The sequence below is a fragment of the Eumetopias jubatus genome, unplaced genomic scaffold (genome assembly GCF_037043125.1).
Source record: "Eumetopias jubatus isolate StellerSeaLion01/CBP00866 unplaced genomic scaffold, mEumJub1_p1.0 scaffold_4, whole genome shotgun sequence".
In the NCBI taxonomy this organism is placed as follows: Eukaryota; Metazoa; Chordata; class Mammalia; order Carnivora; family Otariidae; genus Eumetopias; species Eumetopias jubatus.
The window spans coordinates 9,205,124-9,227,237 of record NW_028274810.1 but is presented as its reverse complement, the minus strand read 5'-3'; the positions used below and the strand labels follow the sequence as shown (position 1 = coordinate 9,227,237).

Genomic DNA, 22,114 nt, shown 5'->3' with positions numbered 1-22,114 from the left:
AAGAACCCTGCAAGAGATCTTAATTTAATGTTACCCGGACACCATTTTGCAAAGAGGAAGAAGCTTCCTTGAATTCTCTGAAATTGCAAACAGTAGTGTGAGTGTGTGTGTTTTGTCTATGTGTATGCATGCGTGTATATCTCCGTGAGTGTTTGTGTGTATGTGTGTGTTCAGATACAGATCCCTTGAGAAAAGGATGAGAAGAGCTTGAGTCAGATTTTTAAGATGAACCTATATAAGTAGCCAGGGCATCATGGAAAACTCTATTTTAAAAGAGCTGTTCCTTTAAATTACACGTTTTGGATAAACCTCTTTTTTTTCTTTTTGTTTGGAAGAAACCCATTTCTGTTTCAGAGTTGACATTTTTTTCTAGTGGTGCTTAGGCTAAGGAAGCAGCACAGTGCAGTGGCAAGTCAAGGGGCTGGGGTTTTGTTTCTTCTGTATCTTGTCTTTGCCAGTGCTGCCCCTTGCCACCAGCTCTGTCTATGCATATAAATGGAAGATGCATCTAAATGGAAGTTGCACTGGACGCTGGCTGGGAGGTGCGTGCAATGCTCCGGGTTCCTTTTCTCTTGGTATGTGGGTGTCTGAGATTGGGGAACAGGACTGCAACTTGCTGGAGTGCCCCCCCTTTGAGGAGCGGGAGTGGCTAGCAAATGAGAAAGCTGCAGAGAAGGGTACAGGGTGTGGCATCCGGCCCATAGATAGACCCTGAGCTGGCTGCATGCTCCTCTCTCCGCTGTTGGAAGAGCTGGAAACAGCCTCCTGAATCCCCTAGCAGAACAAGGTGATTTCAGTCACACAGATTTCTATGACACGGATGTCCAAACAGGAAACCAAAGGGAACTGGCTTTTCAGTTCTTATTTTTTTAAGGCAGCAAGCAGGTGGCTGGGGATGGACAAGACCAACATTACTGCTGTTGTTCCAAAGGTCTGCAGCCTAAGAAATCCACCAGGCGCTAAGGGAACCTGATAGAAAACGACGTGCACTATTTAGAAAGTGATGTGTCCGCACTGCGCATGGACTGTGGGCCTGGGTTTAGAAGTCGACACAGGACCTTAGCTGACACTTCCATACCTGCCAGGAGTTGCTGATGTGAACCAGGTGGCCTGCTGCAAGCAATTCAATTACCCAGATGGCAACTGTTTCTTAATTCAAAGCTTTAACATGGCCTTTTTTTTTTTCTATTATGACAAATGAGAGGGGGAGAAAATACATTGAGTCTGAGCACTTCTGGCTGATGAGATTAGAGGCATGATAGGGCAGTGGATCCTAGGCCTCTGCCACCTCCCTGCAGCTCTGGCCTGCAGCACAGTGCCTGGCGGACCCAGCTGCTTTATTCCAGGAACAGGAGTGATGGTCCCTAAGCCCTGTCTCCTCCTGGGTCTGCTCTTAGGAGGCTGTAAGAACGCTCCCTCCCTCATTCATGATTGCATTAGCAGATGGTATCTTTCTTTTTGGGTTTTGTTCTGTTTTGTTTTGTTTTAAGTAAAAAGGAAAACTCAGACAAGGAAATTGCATTTGGAGACAATGCCTTCTTTTTTCTAAGGAGGCTGGGCTCTATCGGTCCCTGCAGTTCAGAATGCGGTTATTCGGGCTTCGTATTCTGACCGTGAAAATGGCCTTGCTGGGCTGGTGCCACCATGCATTAGTGGGCTCATTTGCCTGGTCCCCACCTGCGGTCGGGGGATAACCAGATCAGACAGGTGGAGAGCTGACTGACCCCCCTGACTGACCCACCCACCCCTGCACTCTGCACTCTGCTTACGGCCACGGGCTGGCTGTGCGTCAGCAGACAGGCCTGCTGTTGGGTAAAGGAGGTTGGTGGGCGAAGAGCAAAGCCAGCATCAAGTAGATGCTAGGCTTAGAATCTGGGGCCCTCCTCCTCTAGACGCATTTTTGAGGATGCCTTCCTCCTTCTTTAGGTCTTGTTTCTCCCAGACTGAGGAGGAATTTGAAATCAGGGCAATTCCTGAGGGTTTTGAACAGTTACTATGTGGCAGACGATGTTTTAATTATTCAAGTGTATCATGTCACTTGATGATCGTGGCAGCCTGGTCGTGGCAGCCTATTTAGTTACTGATACAAAGATTCCCAAGTTTCATGTGAATAAGGAAAATGCTGTTGCTTGAAAGAGGTATCTGATTGGGGTCCTGTTGTTTGATCAACTGTCTTGAGTTCACCCTCTCTATCATCATTGCCAAATCCCCCCCCACCTCCTCCCTCCTCCCCCACCTTCTGCTATGTCCGCTACTGGACGCTAAAATGTCAAATGGACGGGGTTGTCCCCCAAAATATTAAGAGCTGAGATTCGTTTATACAGGAGCGTCTTTTACTTGAACTATCTGGACAACTGAAGCTAAAGTTTTCACTAATTTGGCCTTTTACACTGTTCTCTTTATCCTCTCTTGCGCCAGGCTTTACGTGTGGAATTGGGCGCCAGGTGACTTAACTTTTCTTTAGTCTGGGGAATTACCTCAAGGACCGATCTATGTTGGAAATGGAAGCCAACCAAGTCCTCGGCCTATGTGGAATTTAGGTTTACAAAAACTGTTAGGAAAATGGAGTGAGATGCCCGCACTGTCCCAGCAAACTGAGCTATCTTCCAGGATCAGGGCATCGTGTGCTAACAGATGGTTAAAATTATGTACAAATCCCAGTTTTTCATCATATCCAGCAATTTTAAAGCCTCTATTTGGGGAAGCAGTGGATAATGGGAATGATAATGGGAATGAAGCATGCATGTGTGTGCACAAAAAAGGAAGAAAATAAAATTAGTGTGCCATCTCAAAGATATATGGGGGGATAGTGATGCCTTGGGAATCTGAATTCAATAATCTGATCAGAAGAGCTTTGATAAATGGCCTGATTGTAAAGGCTTATCCCAGCGCTTTGAGACTGCCAGAGAAATCTTTCCAAAGCACAAAACTGATCATGCCACTTCCCTGCTCCAAACCCAGCACTGTCTCCCCATGGCCCACAGGATAAAGTCCGGGCCCTTAGACTGGCATCCAAGTGCTCCCCAATCTGGACCCTGCTTACCTCTCCAGGCTGCTCTCCCCCTCACTACCCACGCTCTAGCCATTTTAAACGATTGGCCTCCAACACACAAAGTTGATGTCCCGAAGGGTTTGCCTATGCTGCTGCATTTGCTTACAATCACCCTCCCACATCCAACCCCTGCACTCCAACACATACTGCTCCGCTTCATCAACTCCTACCCATCTTCAAGAGCCAGCCAGAGAAGCTTTCCACCTCTGCAGACACACCTGACCACTTCTCCCTTCATGCCCCCGTGAGAGGTACATGCCCCCCCTACACAGTTACTGTACTTCTCACCGTGGTACTAATATCTCTGCGGGTGTTTCTTTTATGCCAGGTGGTGAACTATTTGAGGGCAGAGAATGTGTCTTGGTCATCTTTAGATGCGAGCACCGGGCACAGTGCTAGGCTCAAAGTAGATGCCCAATAAGAGCTATTCGGGTTGTTTTTTGTTTTGTTTTGTTTTTTTGGCATGAACTAGCTCTTTCTTTCATTAAACAGTGTAAACAGTGTGGCATGCCAGAGGCAGGGGCTGGAGAGGAGTCTTGGTGAGATGGGAGGAAAGAGAGGAAACCTTCCTTAGGGGCTTATCTGTAAGGGTCCACATGTGGAGGTCACCCATCAACCAAAATGGCAGCCTCTAGAGTAAAACCTAAGCTGTTAAAAATGAATTGAGCTGGTTACTATTTTTGTACCTGACCTACTTTTTGGTTACTTTCTACTGCTGTAGAAAAACTCTGGGAGTCTTTGTAAATGAACCAAACCACTTTTCGATGGTTTTGTCTTCTTTCCTTTTCACTCTACTGGGAGGAAAATCTGCACAGTCCCTGAAACCCAGCTCTTGTGCCAAAGCATCTACGGAAGAGTGTTGTTCTCCGTAGAACCATCTTCCACAAATGTTTTTCCATGGAAGATTTAAAGGCCAGGAATAGCAAATCGATCCACCCCAATGGTAGCGCTCATTTCCTTAGTGCTCATGACTGTATTCCCCTGAGAACAAGACGGGTCACACAGCAGTTCTCTCCTGCTGCCTCTTCTGGAGTGGGCTTGCCCACACTGGATCGTGAGCCTGCCGGACGCCACGTCTCTGCTGTCGGAGTGCAGATGAGTCTCAGGCAATAGAATATTTTCCACTCTAGATCCTTTCGCTGTTGCCATTTTTGTTTGCAATGCCCCAGTGGCCTTTGATTTTGTCAGGATATTGTGACATTCAATAGGGTTTGAATTGGAATGAGGGGATAGATGTGTGGGGGGAGTGGATGGAGGAGAAAAGCACATCCTGGCTCTGAATTTCGGGATTCTGTGTCAAAGCCATGACAAACAGCATCTGACTTACAAAGATTGCTTCAGAAGAACGACTGATTTAAGGGGCAGTCATAGGAAAGGGAGGCTGAGGGGGAGACTGAGGATTTGACGCTGTGTGGTTGATCATAACTCCCAGGACAGGCACCAAGGAAATGCTGACTTTTCTGAATTTCCAGAAGCAAAACTTGAGGGCTTCAAAAATCATTAACAGAAGAAAATCTGTTCGAGAGAGTACTAAAGAGCCTTAAAAGGAAATGAAGAGATGAGCAGAAAACGGAGGCTGGGAGGAAAAGTTGCGGGGGTGGGGGGGGGGGTCAGATTTATTTAACCGACAGATTGCGGATGTTGGTGGTGTGTCCAGAACCGTGCTTTTTTAAAAGCAGGAGGTAATCTGTCTGCTGCTGGACAGGAGAAAGTGGATTTGCAATGGTGGGATAGACATGGTCTCGGAGGAACTTCGGGACAGTGAGAAAGGTTGGCTTTAATGCAGTGACAGTGACAGTGGTAGCTAGGTGGTTTTCTGGGGGACCTAGAAAATAGTGAACGATAAAGACACATGCTTACGATTGTTTCCACAACGGCTCTGGCGCAAGCTGGGCCAAAGAACCTTGTCCTTCCAGATCCCTGGCTCATTGATCTCCCCCAATTTTTGCTCCCTATGGAAAATGCTAGCTCGGTGTAGGCTCCAACTCATGTTCTAAAGCCCTTAATTGCAATGGTGTGTTTATCCAATTCAGCAAGTGCTTGTTCAAAGCGCTAGCATTCTTGGCTCAAAATACTGACTTGCATCATATTTTTCATACATCTGCTGACAGCTCACAATGACTGGGCCAAGCCTCCATGGTTGTGTCAAATCCTCCTCGGAGAGGCCATGCACACTTGGCAGCCTTGGGTCTGTGAATGCCGAGTCTGGGCCAATCAGTTTAATGTGTCCTGAGCTAGGAGCTTAAAAAGACCTGATAGGACGAGAGGCAGATAGAATAGAGAGGCAGAACTTGCCCCGCCCTCTCTTCTGGAAGTATTCTTTACCCCCTGCATGGCTCTGGGAGTTTGAAAAGGTACACAAAACTCAGCTGATCTCCTGAGACTATCCAGTGTCAATTGCTCCCTGGGCCTCGGGTTCTTCATTAAAAAATGAGGAGAGTGTTCAATCTCTAAGGTTCTATTCAGAACCCTCTCCCAAGAGGAAGAAAGAAGGCTTTCCCAAGAAAAGGGCCTCTCCCCCTTTAGTCACCCATGTTTTAAGGTACCTCTCTCAAATCTGAGACATCTGTCCCGCCATGCCATCCCTTTGTCTTGATTCCATAGGCCCATCCAGAGCTCCGTATTACAAGCAGGCAGGTATTCTTTCCATCACTCTTTCTCATTAGGCATTTGCTACTCTTGCTTCCTGACCATAGTTTTTCCTTTCACCTCTTAAAATTAGCCATCGACTCCTGGCAATAACCTTTACTCCTAAAAACACCCCTGAGGACTGCCCAGAAGTACCTATACCATAGCACTTGGGGGGTGCTGTTGAGAGAAAGCATCAACTTTAAAGGGGTAATAGTGAAGCCCTTCCTGATATTCTGAAATTTTTTCGTTGAATTGTGTTTCTTTCAACAAGACTGCAATGGAAAATGACACACTATCAAATACCTTGAAAATGGATTGGGATTTGTCTCTGGCAGTGGGATGGGGTGGGCCAAAATGGGGTGAGGGGGTGGTGGAGGGAGTGTGTGTTGATCTACGTAGGGTGTTTCTACAAAATAATGGCTCTCTGCCTTAGATGCCGCACAGCAGACCATTGAAGAGTGAGGCCAGGGGAGAACAAGGCTCTAGTGGAGGTCTTCTTGGTTATAAAAGGAGAGGCGTGTAGAAAGTGTGAGCACAGCAGAGTTGGAAGCAATTGATCTTCCCCCACCAGAACCTCCTTGGTGCTATGCTCGGAGACCAAACTTTAGAAGTAGGAGGATGGCTCCCATTCTGCAATTTTGAGCCAGGCTCCCCCAGACACTAACTGAATGGCTTTGTGAGAAGGAAGTCCCTGAGGCTCCAGTTTCCCACTCTGTAAAACGCACCTAAAACTCTTTACCCTCCAGACTTGTGAGGATCCAAGGGGCTTTTATTGGGAAAAGTGCTTTGCGAAGGCAAGGCAACATACAAATTTTAGTTAACATTTCTCATGTTTTTATGCCTTTTCCCCCATGCTGGAATACAGCTAGAACTTTGAGGCCCTCCCGGAAGGACCTTCAGCAATCTCCCAGCGGCCAAATAAACAGCTCTAGAGACAAAGGGAAATGCGTTGATCTATCGAGGTTATATTCTTGAATGAAAAAAAGATAATTTTACTTAGGAAGGGAGAAAAAGGAGATCAGCTGGCAGGAAAAATCTACATTGCTCAGACTTTTCCTTTCTACATTTTGTTGCTGTTCTTGCTGCACTTTTTCCATTCAGACCAGGGCCCAAGGGATGATTAATCTTAAACAATTTGAGATGTTTAGCAAGCAAAGGCTTTCTAGGGGTTAGCAGTCATGGAGGCTATAAGGGCTCGTGAATGAACCATTGTCTAGACCCCTGGAGCAGAGCCCTGATAACACTCTGTAACTGTCTTTGGATTAGCAGTATAGGGAACTCTGTTCTGGACTTGAGGGCTCTTTCCCCAGCAGTCTTGAATTTGAATCCAGGTTACAAATTCCTCTGCTTTTCACGGTCTGGAGTGATGTCACCAAGCCTGAAGATCGCTAGGGGAGGCGCCAGCCATTAACAATGCATTCTTGGGCAAGAGGAAGAGACTCCTGTAAGAAAGAGTATCTTTTAAGAAGTAATAAAAATTACCCTATTGTTGGAACTGATAATACAGTGTATAGTTTTTCCTTTTTCCCTTCCTTCCTTTCCTATTTCTTTCAAGCTTCGTATCTTTATTTGTTCATGTTAAATTAATACTTAGGGTTCCCAGGGTCAGCTTTAACTTGCTTAGGAAGTTAATATTTTCCTTGTTTCTTGTAGGAATTCCCAGAGATGCATAGAGACTTTCTCCTGCGAATCTTGTGTTTTCCCAGAGTACATCTGACTTCCTGAAAGTATTGTTAATAATAATACTTTACTTTCTAAATGCTGGAGGCCTTCAACCACAGCAGCTGCTGCTAAGAAGCTCTAATGGGAGGGAAGTCCCACAGCACAGCCAGGCCCGGGCTCTCTGGAGGTTCCTGGGCTTATCATCACACACCAGGCCCAGAGTTCCTCAGGGCACCCAAGGCCGCGCAAGCAGGGGCGCTGCCCCTGCGATGTGGGAGGCACGAAGAGCCTCCAGACAGGTCCTCGGACATCTCCCCATCAAGTCAACCCCTTTCGCTAAAGACAGGCATTCCTTTAGGCTTCTTCTTGTTTCTTCCCTAAAAAGCGACTCCCCAAACCCGGCAAGCGGGTTTCTTTCACACAGTAGCGTGAATAAATTCACTGGAAGCCCTCTGGGTGGTCACTGGGGTCATGAAGAGAAGTAGGAGGAGGGCGCTTGGGACCTTTTGCAAGGCCAGCCCAGACCCATTCTTCCTGGGGCCGAGCGGGAAGTGGATCACGCGGGTCCCACAGCAGAGGAGGCATCTGGGAGGGCACCGAGAGACTGGGGAGGCCATCTGCAGGTGGGCGCGGGGCTGGGACTGCGCAAGGAGGCGTTGTCCCTCAGGCTGGCGCGGGCTGCAATCACACCCTACCCCCCACCTCCACCCCGGCGCGTCCCTTAGTTCCAGAGGAGCTCCCTGATAGATACACTGGAAAGGCCCCTTCGCGGTTTCTGCCCCCGGTCCGCGGAGATTCGGAGAGCCCAGTTTCCGAATGCGTGCCAGCACCCACTGCGGACCTCGCGTGTCCTACAAAGCAGGCCGGTCACGCAGGGCGGCGGGAGGAGGGGCGCGGGAGCCGCACGGCCGCAGAGTCCCCGCGGCCCAGCCAGCCGGCGCGCCCCGCAGTGGCGCGGCCGCGGCCTCCCGGGACTTGGGCACGCGCGCCCCGGTGCCCGGCGCCCTCCCGCCTGGAGCCCCGACTGGCCGCAGCCGGCCGGCCCGGGCCCGGGGGCGGGGCTTGCGGCGGGGGCGGAGCCAGGCCCGCGGCCGGTGTCAGGTTGCTCCGGTAACGGTGACGTGCCGCGGCGTGGGCGGGGCAAACACGCAGGTTGCATATTTTAGGAAGTGAGGAGGAGGCGCGGGCTTGAGCTGCGGCGGGGTCTGGGGCGCGGAGCAGCGGCGGGAGGAGGCGGACACGTGGCAGCAGCAGCGGTAGCAGCCCCAGCGGCGGCATCGGCCCGAGCCGCCGGCCGGTCTCCCTCCCTCCCGCCCCGCGGCAGCCCTAGCTCCCTCCTCTCCGCTCCCCCGGCCGCGCCAGCTCGGCCGGGAGCTGCTCTCTTCTTTTTCCTCTCTGATTCTCGAGCGACAGGACCCGGCGCCGCGCACAGACCTCCGCGACCATGGGGAAAGGGGTGAGTGTGCGGCGAGCCGGGCGAGGGGGCGCGGGGCGCCGGGCGGGAGGAGGAGGAGGAAGTCAGGAGGGCTACCGCGACCAGCGGGAGGCGGCGGAGGAGGAAGCGGCGCGGAGTGGAACGGGCAGGCTGGGCGGCCAGGCTTAAAAGACAACGCACTCTGGAAATGGAGGGAGCGCAGCAGTGGGGGCCGGGAGGGCGGGCGGCAGCGCGGGGCGGGCCGCGGACCCCCGAGTCCCAGCGCGCTGCGGGCCGGGGGCTCCTGGAGGCGGCGCTCGGGAGCCGCGGGGCCGGGAGGAGGAGGGCGGACGCCGCGGGGCGGCCCCGGGAAGGAGCTGGCCGCCGCGGCATCCCCGAAGCCGGCTCCCCTCCCCTCCCCTCCCTCCGCCCGCCCTCACCTCCCATCTCTTGCCTTCCCTTTTCCTTCCGCCCTCCGTGCCCAGAGGAAAGGCGTGCTCCTCCCCTTCCCCTGGGGCGCGCCGCCGGGGCCCCTCCCGGGCTGCCTTCCCACCGCGGCCGGGGTCCGGGCGCCGGCGGGGACTTCCGACGCGGGGGTGGCCCTGAGGGGGTGAGGCTCCCACTCTCGCAGGCGCTGGGGCTTAGCCAGTTCCCCGCAGAGGCAGCCGCCCTCCCCTAGAGAGAGAGAGAGAGAGAGAGAGAGAGAGAAACAACAACAACAACGGGCTTCCCTTCACTGCGGAGCCGGTCGTGCTGGCTGGTGCCAGAAAGGGTGTGTCTTCACCGCCCTAAGACGGCCTTTAAGGTATACTTTTGAGAGCTTTAATGGGACGCTTTCCCTAAACACTGGATGCGCCCTGGGGCGGCTGGAGTGGTCATTTCCCTGGTGGGGAGGGGTGTGTAGAGGTGCTTTTTTTTTTTGAGGGATGAGCCTGGAAGGAGGATGGGCTGGCTCACCAGGGCCTCTGGGTACAATAAACCCGAAAAAGGACTGCAGGAGGCGGGCAGGACTCGGTGGCAGGACCGCCGAGCCGCAGGAGAGAGCAGTTCCCGAAGGAATCGCGGGTCTCCGGGGTAGGGGAGGAGAGTGCACGGAGCGCTGGGAATGCCCGTAGCCACAGCAGAAGACCGAGTCTCAGACCCTAACGGAGCCAAAGCCAAGTCGAGAAAAGTTTATACAGGATAACCCCCCAAAGTATCAATTCATGGGAGAAAATGACCAGGTCGTGAGAACACGGGGTAGGAGAGCAGCCGCTCAGTTATCTCCAGGGCTTGCACGTTGCGGGCATCTAGTAGGTCTTTGGAGGTTTTCAGGGCTCCGCAATGTGGCGTGAGTGCTGGGGGAAGAGGCAGGGTGCGTTCTTTGGGGATTCTTAATTTTGGATTTTGAAGGATTAGGTAATTAGAAAGCCTTGGACCTGGTAGGGAGAGCAGGGAGAAGTGGCATGCACGACTGGTATCTTTTAAAAGCACAGAATGTGGAGGGCTGACCCAGGTTCCAGAGCCGAAGGCAAAGAGCTGAGTGTACTCCCCACGATATAAAAGTGGGTTAGTGACCTGGGCTTGTACCACACCATCAAACCCTAGGTCATTCCCTTAAACAAGCCCTTTAAGCGCACCCCTTTGGTTCTCCTCCCTCAAAAAAGAAAAAAAGTTGATATCCAAAGCTGGACATTCCTGCTTTGGGGGGGGGGGGGCTGTAGTGATCGGGAATATGTACCCGAGGCCTAGGAAGGTGAAGTGATTTGTTCAAGGTCAAATGGTTGGTACACCAGCCATGCCTGATTCCTGAACAGCCTGTGGTCTCCCCAGCCTGAACAACCCACTTAACGTTGCCTTATATGCAGAACTCCAGCATTATTCTTCAGATGAAAGTGGGGTATTTGTGATTTAAAAATCACATTAAAAATTAATGGACCCGAGAGATGTTTGAGTAACTGAGTTCTAGCCACGTTTCTGTATGTGTTTTTCATAACTGAACCCATGCACAACAGTGGTGAAGATCACACACCTGGGTTGTGAAGGTTCAACCAGGATGTCTTAGGGTTCTTAATAAAAAGCCAGTGGCTGGCAAACACAAAACTGAATTGCAGCTGGTTCACAGGATGATAGGCTGCTTATCTGCTGGGTGGTAGTTAGCGTTTTGGAGGGGGAGACACTGGTAAATTGAACATTAAGGCGGGAGATGTGGTGATTCTCCTGGGGTAAAGTTACGTCTTTTGTCCCCAGTGACTTACTGTGATAGTCCAATGTTCAGAAGGATATTTTATGCTGAAATGTTGGGATTTTTCCACATGGGGATTAAAATGTGGGTGGAGTGGTGACTAAAGCCCTGCTGATAATTGGTTAACCAGGAAGCCTGTGCTGGCAGCTAATTTTTAAGGTCATTGTTAATTTCTTCCCTGCTTCTTTCTTCCCACTGCTTGGGGGCCTAGGTTTTGATGATATTTCAGGTGATTTTCTTTCTCCTTAAAAATGTAGTTCCTAAGCTTTTGGTAAGGAAACGAAAGAACAGCTCCTGCTGAATCATTCCTGGATGAAATAGGATTTTGTCCCTTTTTCTCATATTGGGTGTTGTTGCCAGTGACTTGGCTTACAGCCACAGCCAGGCCTGCCACCCACAACTAGCTCACCAAAGGTACACAAAAAACTTTTTTTCTCAAGTTTACCAGAGCTGGGGGGAAGGGGGAATGTCACCAGGTCCTTCCATGCGGTTCCGCATTGTTTGAATATTAACTTAAGTTACCTAGAAAATAAATCCTGGCTTACGGGGGTGGTTTCAAGAGGAGCAGGGGAAGAAGGCTCAGGTGAAGGTTGCACAAGGGATACGCAAGTCAGCAGAAATCCTGGTCGTTCGGTAACATTATCAGCTGCCCTTTTGGAGCTCAACTTGAAAGTGTGACTAAATCTCCTCTGGCTGCTATAAAGCTAGTACTTTAGACTGAAAACATTGGAAGGCAGAGTCCTCAGAGTGGAAAGTTGCCCGGGCCTGGCCAGGAGCGAGTGAAGCCGTTATAGGAGGAACTGTTGACCAGCACTGGGGCCAGACCAGAGGGCCGGGATTGCATCACACCCTTTTTGTCTCTGAAGTGTTCAGTGTGTGAGTGTGACAGTTCCCCGGCTCAGGGTTCTTTCTGTACCCTGTTCTGAGGGTGTATCCTCTTTTGGTAACTTACTGTTTGTTAATTTGTAGTAGTGTTCTCTGCCAGTAAGTTTGTAACACTCTAGTGACTCACCTTTGGGTGGGAGGGTAGGGAAGGGGGGGAGGTCTGCATCATAAATCTGAGAAGGCTGAGAGGAGGCTAACCCTTGCAACCCTCCCTCCCCCACACTCCCAGGGGGATTTTTTAAAAATTTGGTAAATGTTCATCCAGGTGAGAGCTAAAACTGAAAACATACAGCCCTCTGGAAGTGTTACCCCTAAGCTGCATTTAAAAATAAAAGATGAACTCAGAATTATAAAGCACAATAGACTTGGTACCCAAACATGCTCCATCCCATCCTTGTTTCCTGATTATTTTAGCAACAAATTAACAGTTAAGTGACTTTCTGTTCAAATCAGGCTGTGTTGTCTTAAAGATAGCCAAATTTAAGAATAAGAAAAAGGCTTTAACTATTTGAAGGATTTTGTATGCAAAAGTAAGTAAAATTAGTTTGTTCATTTAAAAACAGAAAGGTAAAAAAAAAAAAAAAATTGTTTCAAGCCCTGAAGCTTCAGGTTCTCAACTGGCCCTTAGGTAGACTACTGGCCCTGAGGACCAAGTGAAGTCATCTCTGTTCTGTCCAAAGTGAGTGCAGTGCAAGCAAACACCACAGCTGTGGTCAGGCTGACCAAGGATTTGGCACTGAGGGAAGATCCGATCTTTATAAACTATAGGTTTCCTGTTCATCAGTTAGTCTTAAACCCTTCAAAACCAGAGAAGAATTTTTCTTTCATCTGAGAAACATATTAAGGATTGACTATAATAGGAACTACTATTAATTACCCTCCAAAGGAAAGCCAAGTGGAAGTATCCCCCTTGACATTGCTGACCTCCTAACTTAATGGCATCTTAGAGTTTTCATCTACTTTCACTTTTCAAGCAAGGGACTTGACTTTTTTTTAAGTCTTTGTAAAAGTCTTACCAAAAAAAAAAAAAAAAGGTGGGGGGGTTGCTTTTCAGCGCTCTGTGATGGGAGGGAGTGTGAACATTTGTGCCTTGGTGCCTTCTAGCTGCCCAGGGCTCTCTGCCAGCCAGCAGGCCAGAAGAAGAAAGACGAGTGTCAGATCAGATGGGCTCACAGTAATCAGAGTGGCTGCGTTTGGACAGCATGACGCTGGGCAGAATGTCTCCCCATCCCTGCCAGAGCTGTCCAGTTCTGGGTTACTGTGAAAATACATGGCCAGTGAGCGATAATGTGAAGTAAAGAGAATTTGAAAGCCCACTGGCTATTTTTTTTTTTTTTTTTTTTTTACACTCTCCTTCGTATCTGTATTTTTGGAAAAGGAGATGTAACCAAGTCAGGTTTGAACTTTCTCACGTTGCTATGAATTGAGTGTATGAGAGGAAGTGTATTCTTTGGCTGGAATCTGAGAGAGACTGTTCTTTGCATATGACTCACCTCATTAGTTGTGCTGAAATCTGTTGTCAGGAATCCACAAGAAGTTCTTCACATTTATTTGACTGATGTTTGGGTAGCAAATTCTATTGGTGAGAATAGAGCCCCCATCCTCCCACCCACCCACCCTGCAGTTTTTCTCTCGGGTTTCGTTTGCATCCTGAGCCACGGGAATTGGGACCAGTACACCCCATTCCTTAGTTCCTTTGTGACTACAATGAATCGTATCTGAACATTAATTATCTCTGTATCTGGTTTTATCCAAACTCTACTTAGTAACAACTGTTAGGTACTTCCTAGTAGTGATCCAAAGAGGTGATTCTTGGTGGCTCTTGCTTTGTCTTTGGGGCTTGGACTGTTTGGGGGCCCGGTAGTGAAGAGTGTCAGGTGTGGAGACCAGTGGGTCTTGCTGTCAGATTTATCTTTCCAGGCTGTCATCATGGCCAGGGCCCTCGGGCATTTTGGGCGCTATCCTTTTGTGTTTTTCTTTTATCTTCTACATGATGTTTCCATGGGGCCATATTTGTTTTATTGTTTCAGTTCAAGTGACCTGTGTCTGGGGCCTTGGGCTGCCTTTGTCCTCTTCAGCCCGCCAGCTGGTTTACTTCGTACCGTACCCTACGCCTCGGGGTACCAACTGAGGAGCCATGAGAACTGGGAATTTATTCAGTCCCCTTGCAACACTGGTGCCAGTTAGGAATCCTTCGTCTCTCAGACGGACAACATCTTTTGAGTAGCACTAGCCAAAGAGTGGTCTGGTAAAATGAGAAAAGGGATGAGGGGAGCAACGGATGAACAGGCAGAAAGTTTTAACTCTTCATAACCCGGGTGCCTAATGATAGAGGTAAAGTTAACCCCAGTGAAAAAACAGGCTTGGGTTTTGTTTTGAATCACTGGAAAAACAAAGAAATGTTTTCAAAAGAGGTAGTAAATCTAAAGTATATTGATTGTTTAGACATTTTAGAATTTTTTTTTTTGATCGTGGGTGTTTTTTGCAGGGAGGGCGGGCTTGCAGGCTCCTTAAGAATTTCCTTACCAGCAGGTTGGGGAGGAAGGTTAAGCCTAATTTGTTTGGGGCTGAGGGAGCCTGCTGGCTAGAGCTGGAGCTGGTGTTTCTGCGTGCCCCGGGCCCCCCCCCCCCCCCCGCTGGCTTGGTGGGCTATAGCCCAAGTATGGAGGTGGTGAGCTGGCCTCACAAAGGGACCCGTTGCTCTGGCTTTGCTACATGACCTTCTCCAGCCTGCTGCACGTTCAGGTGAGTGACAAGGAATATGAAGACATGGTGGTCCCGTGGGTTACCTCCTCTGCAGAAGAAAGCAATTGATTCGTTCCTTAACTGCCCTAAATGCTGCTCCAGGCCGCAGAGCGCTGCAGTATTAAGACAGCGCGTGTCCTCCCTCAACCCCAGCCGTCTCGGGGCCCTCAGATCCCTGGCTAGAAAATTCCTTGCACGTAAACTAAACCACTTAGTCATTTAGGCGCAACTGGAGGCTGTAATGAACTGGGCTTGATCATTTCTGATATTTTCTGTTAAGTTTTAACTGATGAGATGAATACCCCAAATGGGTTGTTTTTTTAAGGTTGAAAGGGGTTTTCATAGTAAGTGAGGAATGGCAGTAATTTGTATGTTAATTAAAACCCAGTTATTATAATAACCGTGGCGCAGTTCTTTGCAGAGCACCTTTACATACAGAGTCGTGTTTGAGAATGATTTAATAATACACGATCCCAGGAAGATGGGATAAGCCCCCTCCTCCTTTTTCCCCCCATTTGAAGGAAGGTATAGCCTCCTTCTGGCCCCTCTTGCCAGTCCAAACCTTTTGTTTGTGTGTGGGTTTTAAGAAGAGCGCGGGGCTTTAGGTGTTTTGTTTTCAGACTTGACGGCAGCCCCTTGATGAATCAGACAAATCAGGATGCCTTCTAGACTCTTTTCAGTCGTCGCATCAAATGCTTTTGCCATCGTAGGGACAGGCAGCTGAGGCTGACTGTGCAGGGTCCTGCAGCCAGCCAGGATGGCTGGGGGCCTACCTGAAGCACATCAGCATTCCCGTCCGAAGGGCATGGACATCGGACGTTCCCAGTATCCCAGAGGCTTCTTCAGCAGTTCCAGAAGTCTGAAGCGCGCTGAGCTCCCTGCTGCCCCCAGGGCCATCTGTTACTGTGGTGGGAACGGGTACCCCCTTTAGGTGGTTAGTTACTGACGGAGAGGAAGGGGCACATCTGGGGGGTGGTCCATGTTTTTAAATGAGTGAACCTCATTACTTGTGTTAACCTTGGTTTCTCCTGTCAAGAGTTTTCTCTCCCCATCTCTCTGGGCACCTTTCCCTCTGCCCAGATCCAACGGTGGCAAAACTCCTTAGGGCGTCTTTGAGAGGATGGAATCCCTGGGAAGCACAGGATGAAGTAATGACCCATTTTCAGCTGTGTCACCCTGGGCAAGCCCCTGCCCTCCTTGTGACCTTCCACTTCCTAAATTAGGAATGGAAAAAAAAAAAAAAACCACACACCAGAACCGAACTAACTTCATCATTTTCACCAGTCAGTGTCCCATTTGTGAAGGGCCTCATGGGAACCTTTAGCTCAGAGACCTCGGGGTGTCCGAGGGGCGCCACTGCAGGGAGCATGGTGGGTGTGGGAGAAGTGATCCGAGTTTTCTAATTGAAGAAGTAGGAATGTGTGCCCAGTGCTCAGAGGAGTGGGAAGGTTCCTGTAGTCAGTTGGGGAAACCATGTTTCTCTTGTTTTCCCAAATGTTTTTAAAAGAAATAATAAAGAAAATGCTGTCTCACCCACCTTAAAATGGATGATCTGTAGTGCTATTACTACATTACCTTGTATTGTAGCTCTCCCTGACTCCCTTCTAAGGGAAACCGTGTTTCTCTTGTTTTTCCCAAATGTGTGCCCGGTGCCTCTCTCACCCTACGCTCCCTCAACCCCAAACACACACACACACACACACACACAATTTTTTTCTGCTTCGAATCTATGATAATCGAGACCTATAGGGACTTAAGGAATATTTGGTTCCTGTCACAGTAAGCGAATATTAAATCAGTGTTTTACTTGTAGGGAAGAACTGAATTGTAAAAGCCATCTGGTCTTCTGGACAAACATTGCCTATTGAAAAAATTAAAATCTTGAAGGAGAAGAAATTCCACGTTAATACTTCCCATGTCTCTTTCACGAATGTTCTCATTTAAAACTATGCCTTACGTAGCATGAATTGATAAGGAAAGGAGGGTGGGGGTTATTAGGAAATCAAACTCCCCGCCAACTTAACCACTGATAACTGTGAGGCTGGAGGCAAGATACTTTTCTGTAATGGGGATACAACTTTGGAACCTGTCCAGGGCCTAGCTCTCTCACCATTCTCTCCCCCTTTTTTGGAGTGGAAAATACTGAAAGTCTGAGAATAAAGCATATAGGTGGTGAGGCAGAGAGATTTTTAAATCTGATTTTCTTATATTTAAATTAAACTTGTGTTAATGATATCGTGCTTAAAAGAGAAATTGTGAACTGTATTTTAAAAATCAATACAAACTGACCACATAGTCTTCTAGAGATTCCCTAGTCAATGCCTTTGAAATGAGTTTTAAGTGATGTGCTTTCCCATTCAAGACGTGAAAGAAATCCCACTTCAGACTGTGGTGCTTGTCTGGTGGAAGCCCTGTCCTTTCTTTTTGTTTTATTTGTGTGTTTGCTTTCAGTGTGTGATTATTTTCCATTTTAACAGTAGCACCAAGGGCTCTATGCAAAGAGGCACTTATAAATGTGGTTGCTCCACAGTGGAGAGAATTTCAAGAATGTCGACTATCTTTAGACCTGCTTCATTCTTAACAGATAAGATAGAAACAAAAGAACTCCACTCTGTCGGGAGAAGTTAGTCAAGGAACACTGCAGAAGTAACCACAGGAGTTGAACAACATGAATAATGTAAATGTCTCTGCTTGTGGGCAACACCAGCTCATTTGGGGCAGGATTTCTCTTTAGAGTCTTAAGAGAGGGTGTTTTCAGATTCAAGTGAATATTGAATTTATTTGCAACCATCTTAGCTGTGACTGAAATACACCCATCTCCTTTGATTTTTTTTTTTTTAAATTTGATTTTTAGCACAGTAAAATTTTGATCTGGACACAGGTTCTCAACTGTTTTAATAGCTGGCAGTGCGCTTCTGAAAGTTAGAAGTGAGTCAGGGAGAGCTACAGTACAAGATAATGTAGTAATAGCACTACAGATCATCCATTTTAAGAAAAATGCTACTCTCTCCTTCCCCTGCCCCTCTCAGGTGGTAGTGGTTGTGGGAGACAGTTTGTGGGGTGGGGGTGAGGCCTCTTTGCCGCCGCCGACCAAGCTCTGGAGCACCAAGTTCAGGCTTTGTGTAGATAAGCACAAGGATTTTCAACAGTGGGGGGAGGGGTATGCAGAACAATCTAAATTTAAACTATAGAATCAACGTTTTCTCTAAAAATGGTTCCAGTTTTCAAGAGGTGTAGGTGGATCCTGTGAATTGTGTGATAATGCACATGCTTTTCCTACACCCTGCTTATGTCAAAACATTTCCAGTGACTTTTCATTTGGGGGGTTTATTTTCAGGCTGTGGACTGGGGAGAGGACTTTTTTTTTTTTTTTGTCTTTTATTTAAATGATTTTAAGTATTTTTAGGCTAACTTCTTTTATATAAGAAAAGATGAACAGGTCACTGTTCTTATGTAAGCCCTAAAAATATTTAAATTTGATCCTTAATGGCTTCTTTGCAAAGCTAAGAATTTAAACATAATAGAAGTAACTTGCATTTAAGTGTTTTGTGTAATTGGTTCTCCCAGGAAACACTACATGGAGGTGGGCACAACTATTCTCTCCACACCAGCAAAGAAAAAATTGAAGCTTTAAGAGTCACTGACTTACCCAAGGATATATAGCTGACAAGTGGTAGAGTGCAGGAGTCTAACTCAGACTTTCTGGTTCAAAATGCAAAGGCATCAGCACTGTGCTCTCAGTTACTGATGTAAAGATGATTTCATTCTCTCTGTGGGGAAGATGGAAGGTGGCGGTATAGAGACTTTGACAGCACAACCCTTTCCCTGTTCACCCCAAATGGAAGTGACTAGCGGGACCCTTCTGTGGTTGCCGTGACTTCTCCCCTGGTCTTAATGCCTTCGGGTGCACGTGGCGTGTCTTGGGGCATGACAGTTGCAGTAGTCGTTGCTTTAGTTTGTGGTGTCCATGGTTACTGTCCTGTTGACTATTCGAAATGTTCTCTATCCTAAAAACTGCTAACATCCCCTGCTCCAGAATTCCCTGTGTGTTCATAATACACAACCTCGCCTCTCCCACATTCTCCTGTAGGTTGGACGTGATAAATATGAACCTGCAGCCGTTTCAGAGCATGGCGACAAAAAAAAGGCCAAGAAAGAGCGGGATATGGATGAACTGAAGAAAGAAGTTTCTATGGTAGGTATTAGGAGGCAGGTTACTTTCTGTTCTCCTTATAAATTAATTGTATCCTATCTGTTGGGTGTTTGATTCTCCCCTCCCCACCCCCAATCCTTCAGTCAGAGACTTGCTTTATTTTAAAAGCAAAACAGTCATTGTGGTTGTTTTTACAGACCTTACCAAACCCTAGTGATCAGTCTGGAAAATTTTCATTTTCCAGGCTGTTGGCATGTTGGGAAAGTTATCCCCCACCCCACCGCCTGGCATAACCAAAGTCCATAGAAGGAACTGTGGTTGATATCAGGGGCCATCGCTTTTCTCTGCTTCTGGATTATGCCAAACATAAGGGGAGCCTCGAGCCCCCCGGCTGTGGAGGCTTCCACAGACACGGCCTACCTAGAACCTCCTGGTCATCAGAGAAGGCAAACAAGGTTTCCCTTGAGCTCTGAGCCTGCTGGGCTTTCCTGAAGTCCTGGCAGGTGGCAAGGGGCCTCATCCCACAGCTTTCACTGACCTCCAGGGAGGGACTCTCAGCACAGGGCTGGGTGGTTGCCGAGCCATTGGGCATCAGTGAGACATCTACTGCCTTCTGCACGGGAAGGAAAGCCTGTTTGCTGAGCCTAGTTAGTACTAGCAACGAGGGACATTAATGCTTTCTTTCTCCTCATCTTTTTTCATGGTACAGTATTTAATTCTTCTGTTTGTTTCCCCGTAGGATGACCATAAACTTAGCCTTGACGAACTTCATCGCAAATATGGAACAGACCTGAGTCGAGTATGTTGTCATTTCACACTTGTACAGAATCCAAATCCTGTTTCCCTAGGGCATCTCCCCCCGTGGCACAGACCTAAGAGGAAGAGAATGATGACAGGCACCATCTGAGTATCTCCTGTGCCGCATGTGAAGCTTGGGCTTTGGGGCGCTTTTTTAGTATTTTGTTGGCCCCTGACACTTTGAAAGTAGATGTTATTTTCCCCATTTTATAATAAGTGAGATCCAATAAGGGAAGCACCAGGATTTAAAATGGAATGGCTCCATGGCCATGCTCATTCCCTGACCTTTCGATTATAAATCTTTGTCTTTATTCTTCTATGTTCATGAAATGGAGTCGAATATTTCAGTGAGTTGAATCTTTAACACTTCAGTTTTTGCAGTTTTGCCATCTAGCTCCATTGCTCCAGAACCTTGATTATTCTAGCATTTATTTGAAACTTGTTTTTTACACCACTTAAAGAAATCTTTCCATAAAGCATGTGTTGTGTATTCTTGTTACCTGGAGGATTTGGGTATTAAATTTGCCACACGAACAGTATAAAAGTAAACAGTCGGGGGAGGGTACAGTTTGTTATTTCTGTGCAAAAAGTAAAAACTCTTGGGGACTGACGTGAGTGCTAGCCAACATGTAGCCATCATTTCAGTAAATGCTCAAGAGGTTGTGAGCAGCGTGGCTGATATGGATGCCCTGGGCTCCGAGGGGAGGCCTGACTCAGATGGAGCTGACACTCCCTGTTGGGCAGCCTGAGCACACGCTCTCCCTTGTAGTAATACGTAGAAAAGGGTTGTCTTGAGAATGTCCTGGCGTGCAGAGTGCTCAGATGGTGGGTGTCAGTTACTCTGCCCTGGGGTTACATCAGGAACTTGAGGGGGGCCCCAGCTGAGTCCTCATTTCCCCTTCACTGCCTGGCTTTCTTCTTCCTGTTACTCATACTCCCTAGGTAACTCAAATATTTAAAATAACATGTGAATACAAACTACATATTAACGGATACTTTGGGCAAAAATTGGTTTTGTCTCTACCCCTGCCCCCCCCCCCCGGTATTTTGATAATACGAAAGTAATCACACTTTCCCCTTGTCATGGGAGCCTTGTATCTACTGTGTGCCGTCCATGTGTCTTGGTTTTAAGGCCCATTTAGAGAAGCGCCAGGCTTTAGTACGGTGGATTTTTTCCGTGAATTCTTTGATGTTGGTAGGTTCCTGGGGCTGGGCCGGAATGTGCACTTGTGGGAACCCTCCCAGCCAGACTGTCCTTGCAGTTACCATCCACAGGATGGTCTTCTGTACTGAAAATTTGGCTGTTAAACCATTCACAGGTTGGATTCCTACAGAGAAGTTTTTCTTCCTTTTTTGATGTTTATGGAGGGTTTCTTTCTTCTCCTCCTCCCTGACAGATTCAATATGCAAAAGAACTCAAAGCTCTTAATTTGCAAAACTGAACCGATGAGTTAACATTGCTACCTTTCTGGTAAAAATGCAATTTGGCCTGAGTCCCTTACCTAAACTTAGATCAGACTGGATTCAGATCTGTCCATGGATCGATTTAAAACGAATTTCAGTCTGGTGTTGTGGGCTCCTTAGAAAGTCTGGGCAGCTATGTGCCCAGACCAGGAGAGGGTCCTCATCAGAACTTGCCAGGTTTTGTTGGCTCACTAGCTTGGGGCATTTTGTTTCCTCCTAAACCCATTACTGGGGCCTTCCAGCTATCAGGTGGGTATATTTGCTTGTATGTTCTGGGGGCAGTATGTCTTATTTACATTCCTCTGCATCTCAGGGCTTAACAACTGCTCGAGCTGCTGAGATCCTGGCTCGAGATGGCCCCAATGCTCTCACCCCGCCTCCCACCACTCCCGAATGGGTCAAGTTCTGTCGGCAGCTGTTTGGGGGTTTCTCCATGTTACTGTGGATTGGAGCGATTCTTTGTTTCTTAGCTTACGGCATCCAAGCTGCCACAGAAGAGGAACCTCAAAATGATAACGTGAGTTCTGTAGCTCCTAATTTAGATTACTAAGTATGCGTAAGGTATCCCTGCTGGTCTTTGCCACCCACTTGTTTTCCACTGGTTACCACTAGTTAGCTGATGGTTTAATTTATTTATTTTAAGATTTATTTATTCATGAGAGAGAGGCAGAGGCAGAGGGAGAAGCAGTCTCCCTAAGGAGCAGGGAGCCCAATGTGGGGCTCGATCCCAGGACCCCAGGATCATGACCTGAGCCAAAGCCAGACGCTTGACCAAATGAGCCACCCAGGAGCCCTAGCTGATGGTTTTAAACAGGAGGGAAAGGGGCACCTGGGTGGCTCAGTTGGTTGAGCGTCCGACTCTTGATTTCTGCTGGGGTCATGATCTCAGGGTCTTGAGATCGAGCCCTGCCTTGGGCTCCATGCTCAACCAGGAGTCTGCTTGGGATTCTTTCTCCCTCTCTCAAGTAAGTAAGTCTTTAAAAGTAGACAAACATGAGGGAAAGCAGCGTTAGCAACTGTTGCCTTCGAGGCCCCATCCATTCTTCTTCGTTTCCGGTTTCTCTCTCCATCTCCCACCTTCTAGAT

General features: G+C 48.1%; 1 protein-coding gene and 1 pseudogene across 2 annotated transcripts in view; one reads left to right on the top strand and one right to left on the bottom strand.

Moving 5' to 3' along the window:
* Positions 1 to 7,761: 7,761 nt before the first annotated feature.
* On the bottom strand, positions 7,762 to 8,676 carry LOC148164492 (uncharacterized; annotated as a pseudogene).
* The window catches only part of ATP1A1 (ATPase Na+/K+ transporting subunit alpha 1), a 29,091-nt gene continuing 15,510 nt past the window's right edge, over positions 8,534 to 22,114 (top strand). The window contains exons 1-4 of one of the 2 annotated variants that reach the window (XM_028102134.2): positions 8,534 to 8,801; positions 18,704 to 18,808; positions 19,506 to 19,565; positions 21,342 to 21,545. In XM_028102134.2, the coding sequence (XP_027957935.1) occupies positions 8,790 to 8,801; positions 18,704 to 18,808; positions 19,506 to 19,565; positions 21,342 to 21,545 (381 nt within the window). In that variant the 5' untranslated portion in view covers positions 8,534 to 8,789. Of the gene's footprint in view, positions 8,802 to 9,321; positions 9,565 to 18,703; positions 18,809 to 19,505; positions 19,566 to 21,341; positions 21,546 to 22,114 lie in introns of those variants that run through there. The other variant, XM_028102135.2, reaches the window with a different exon arrangement.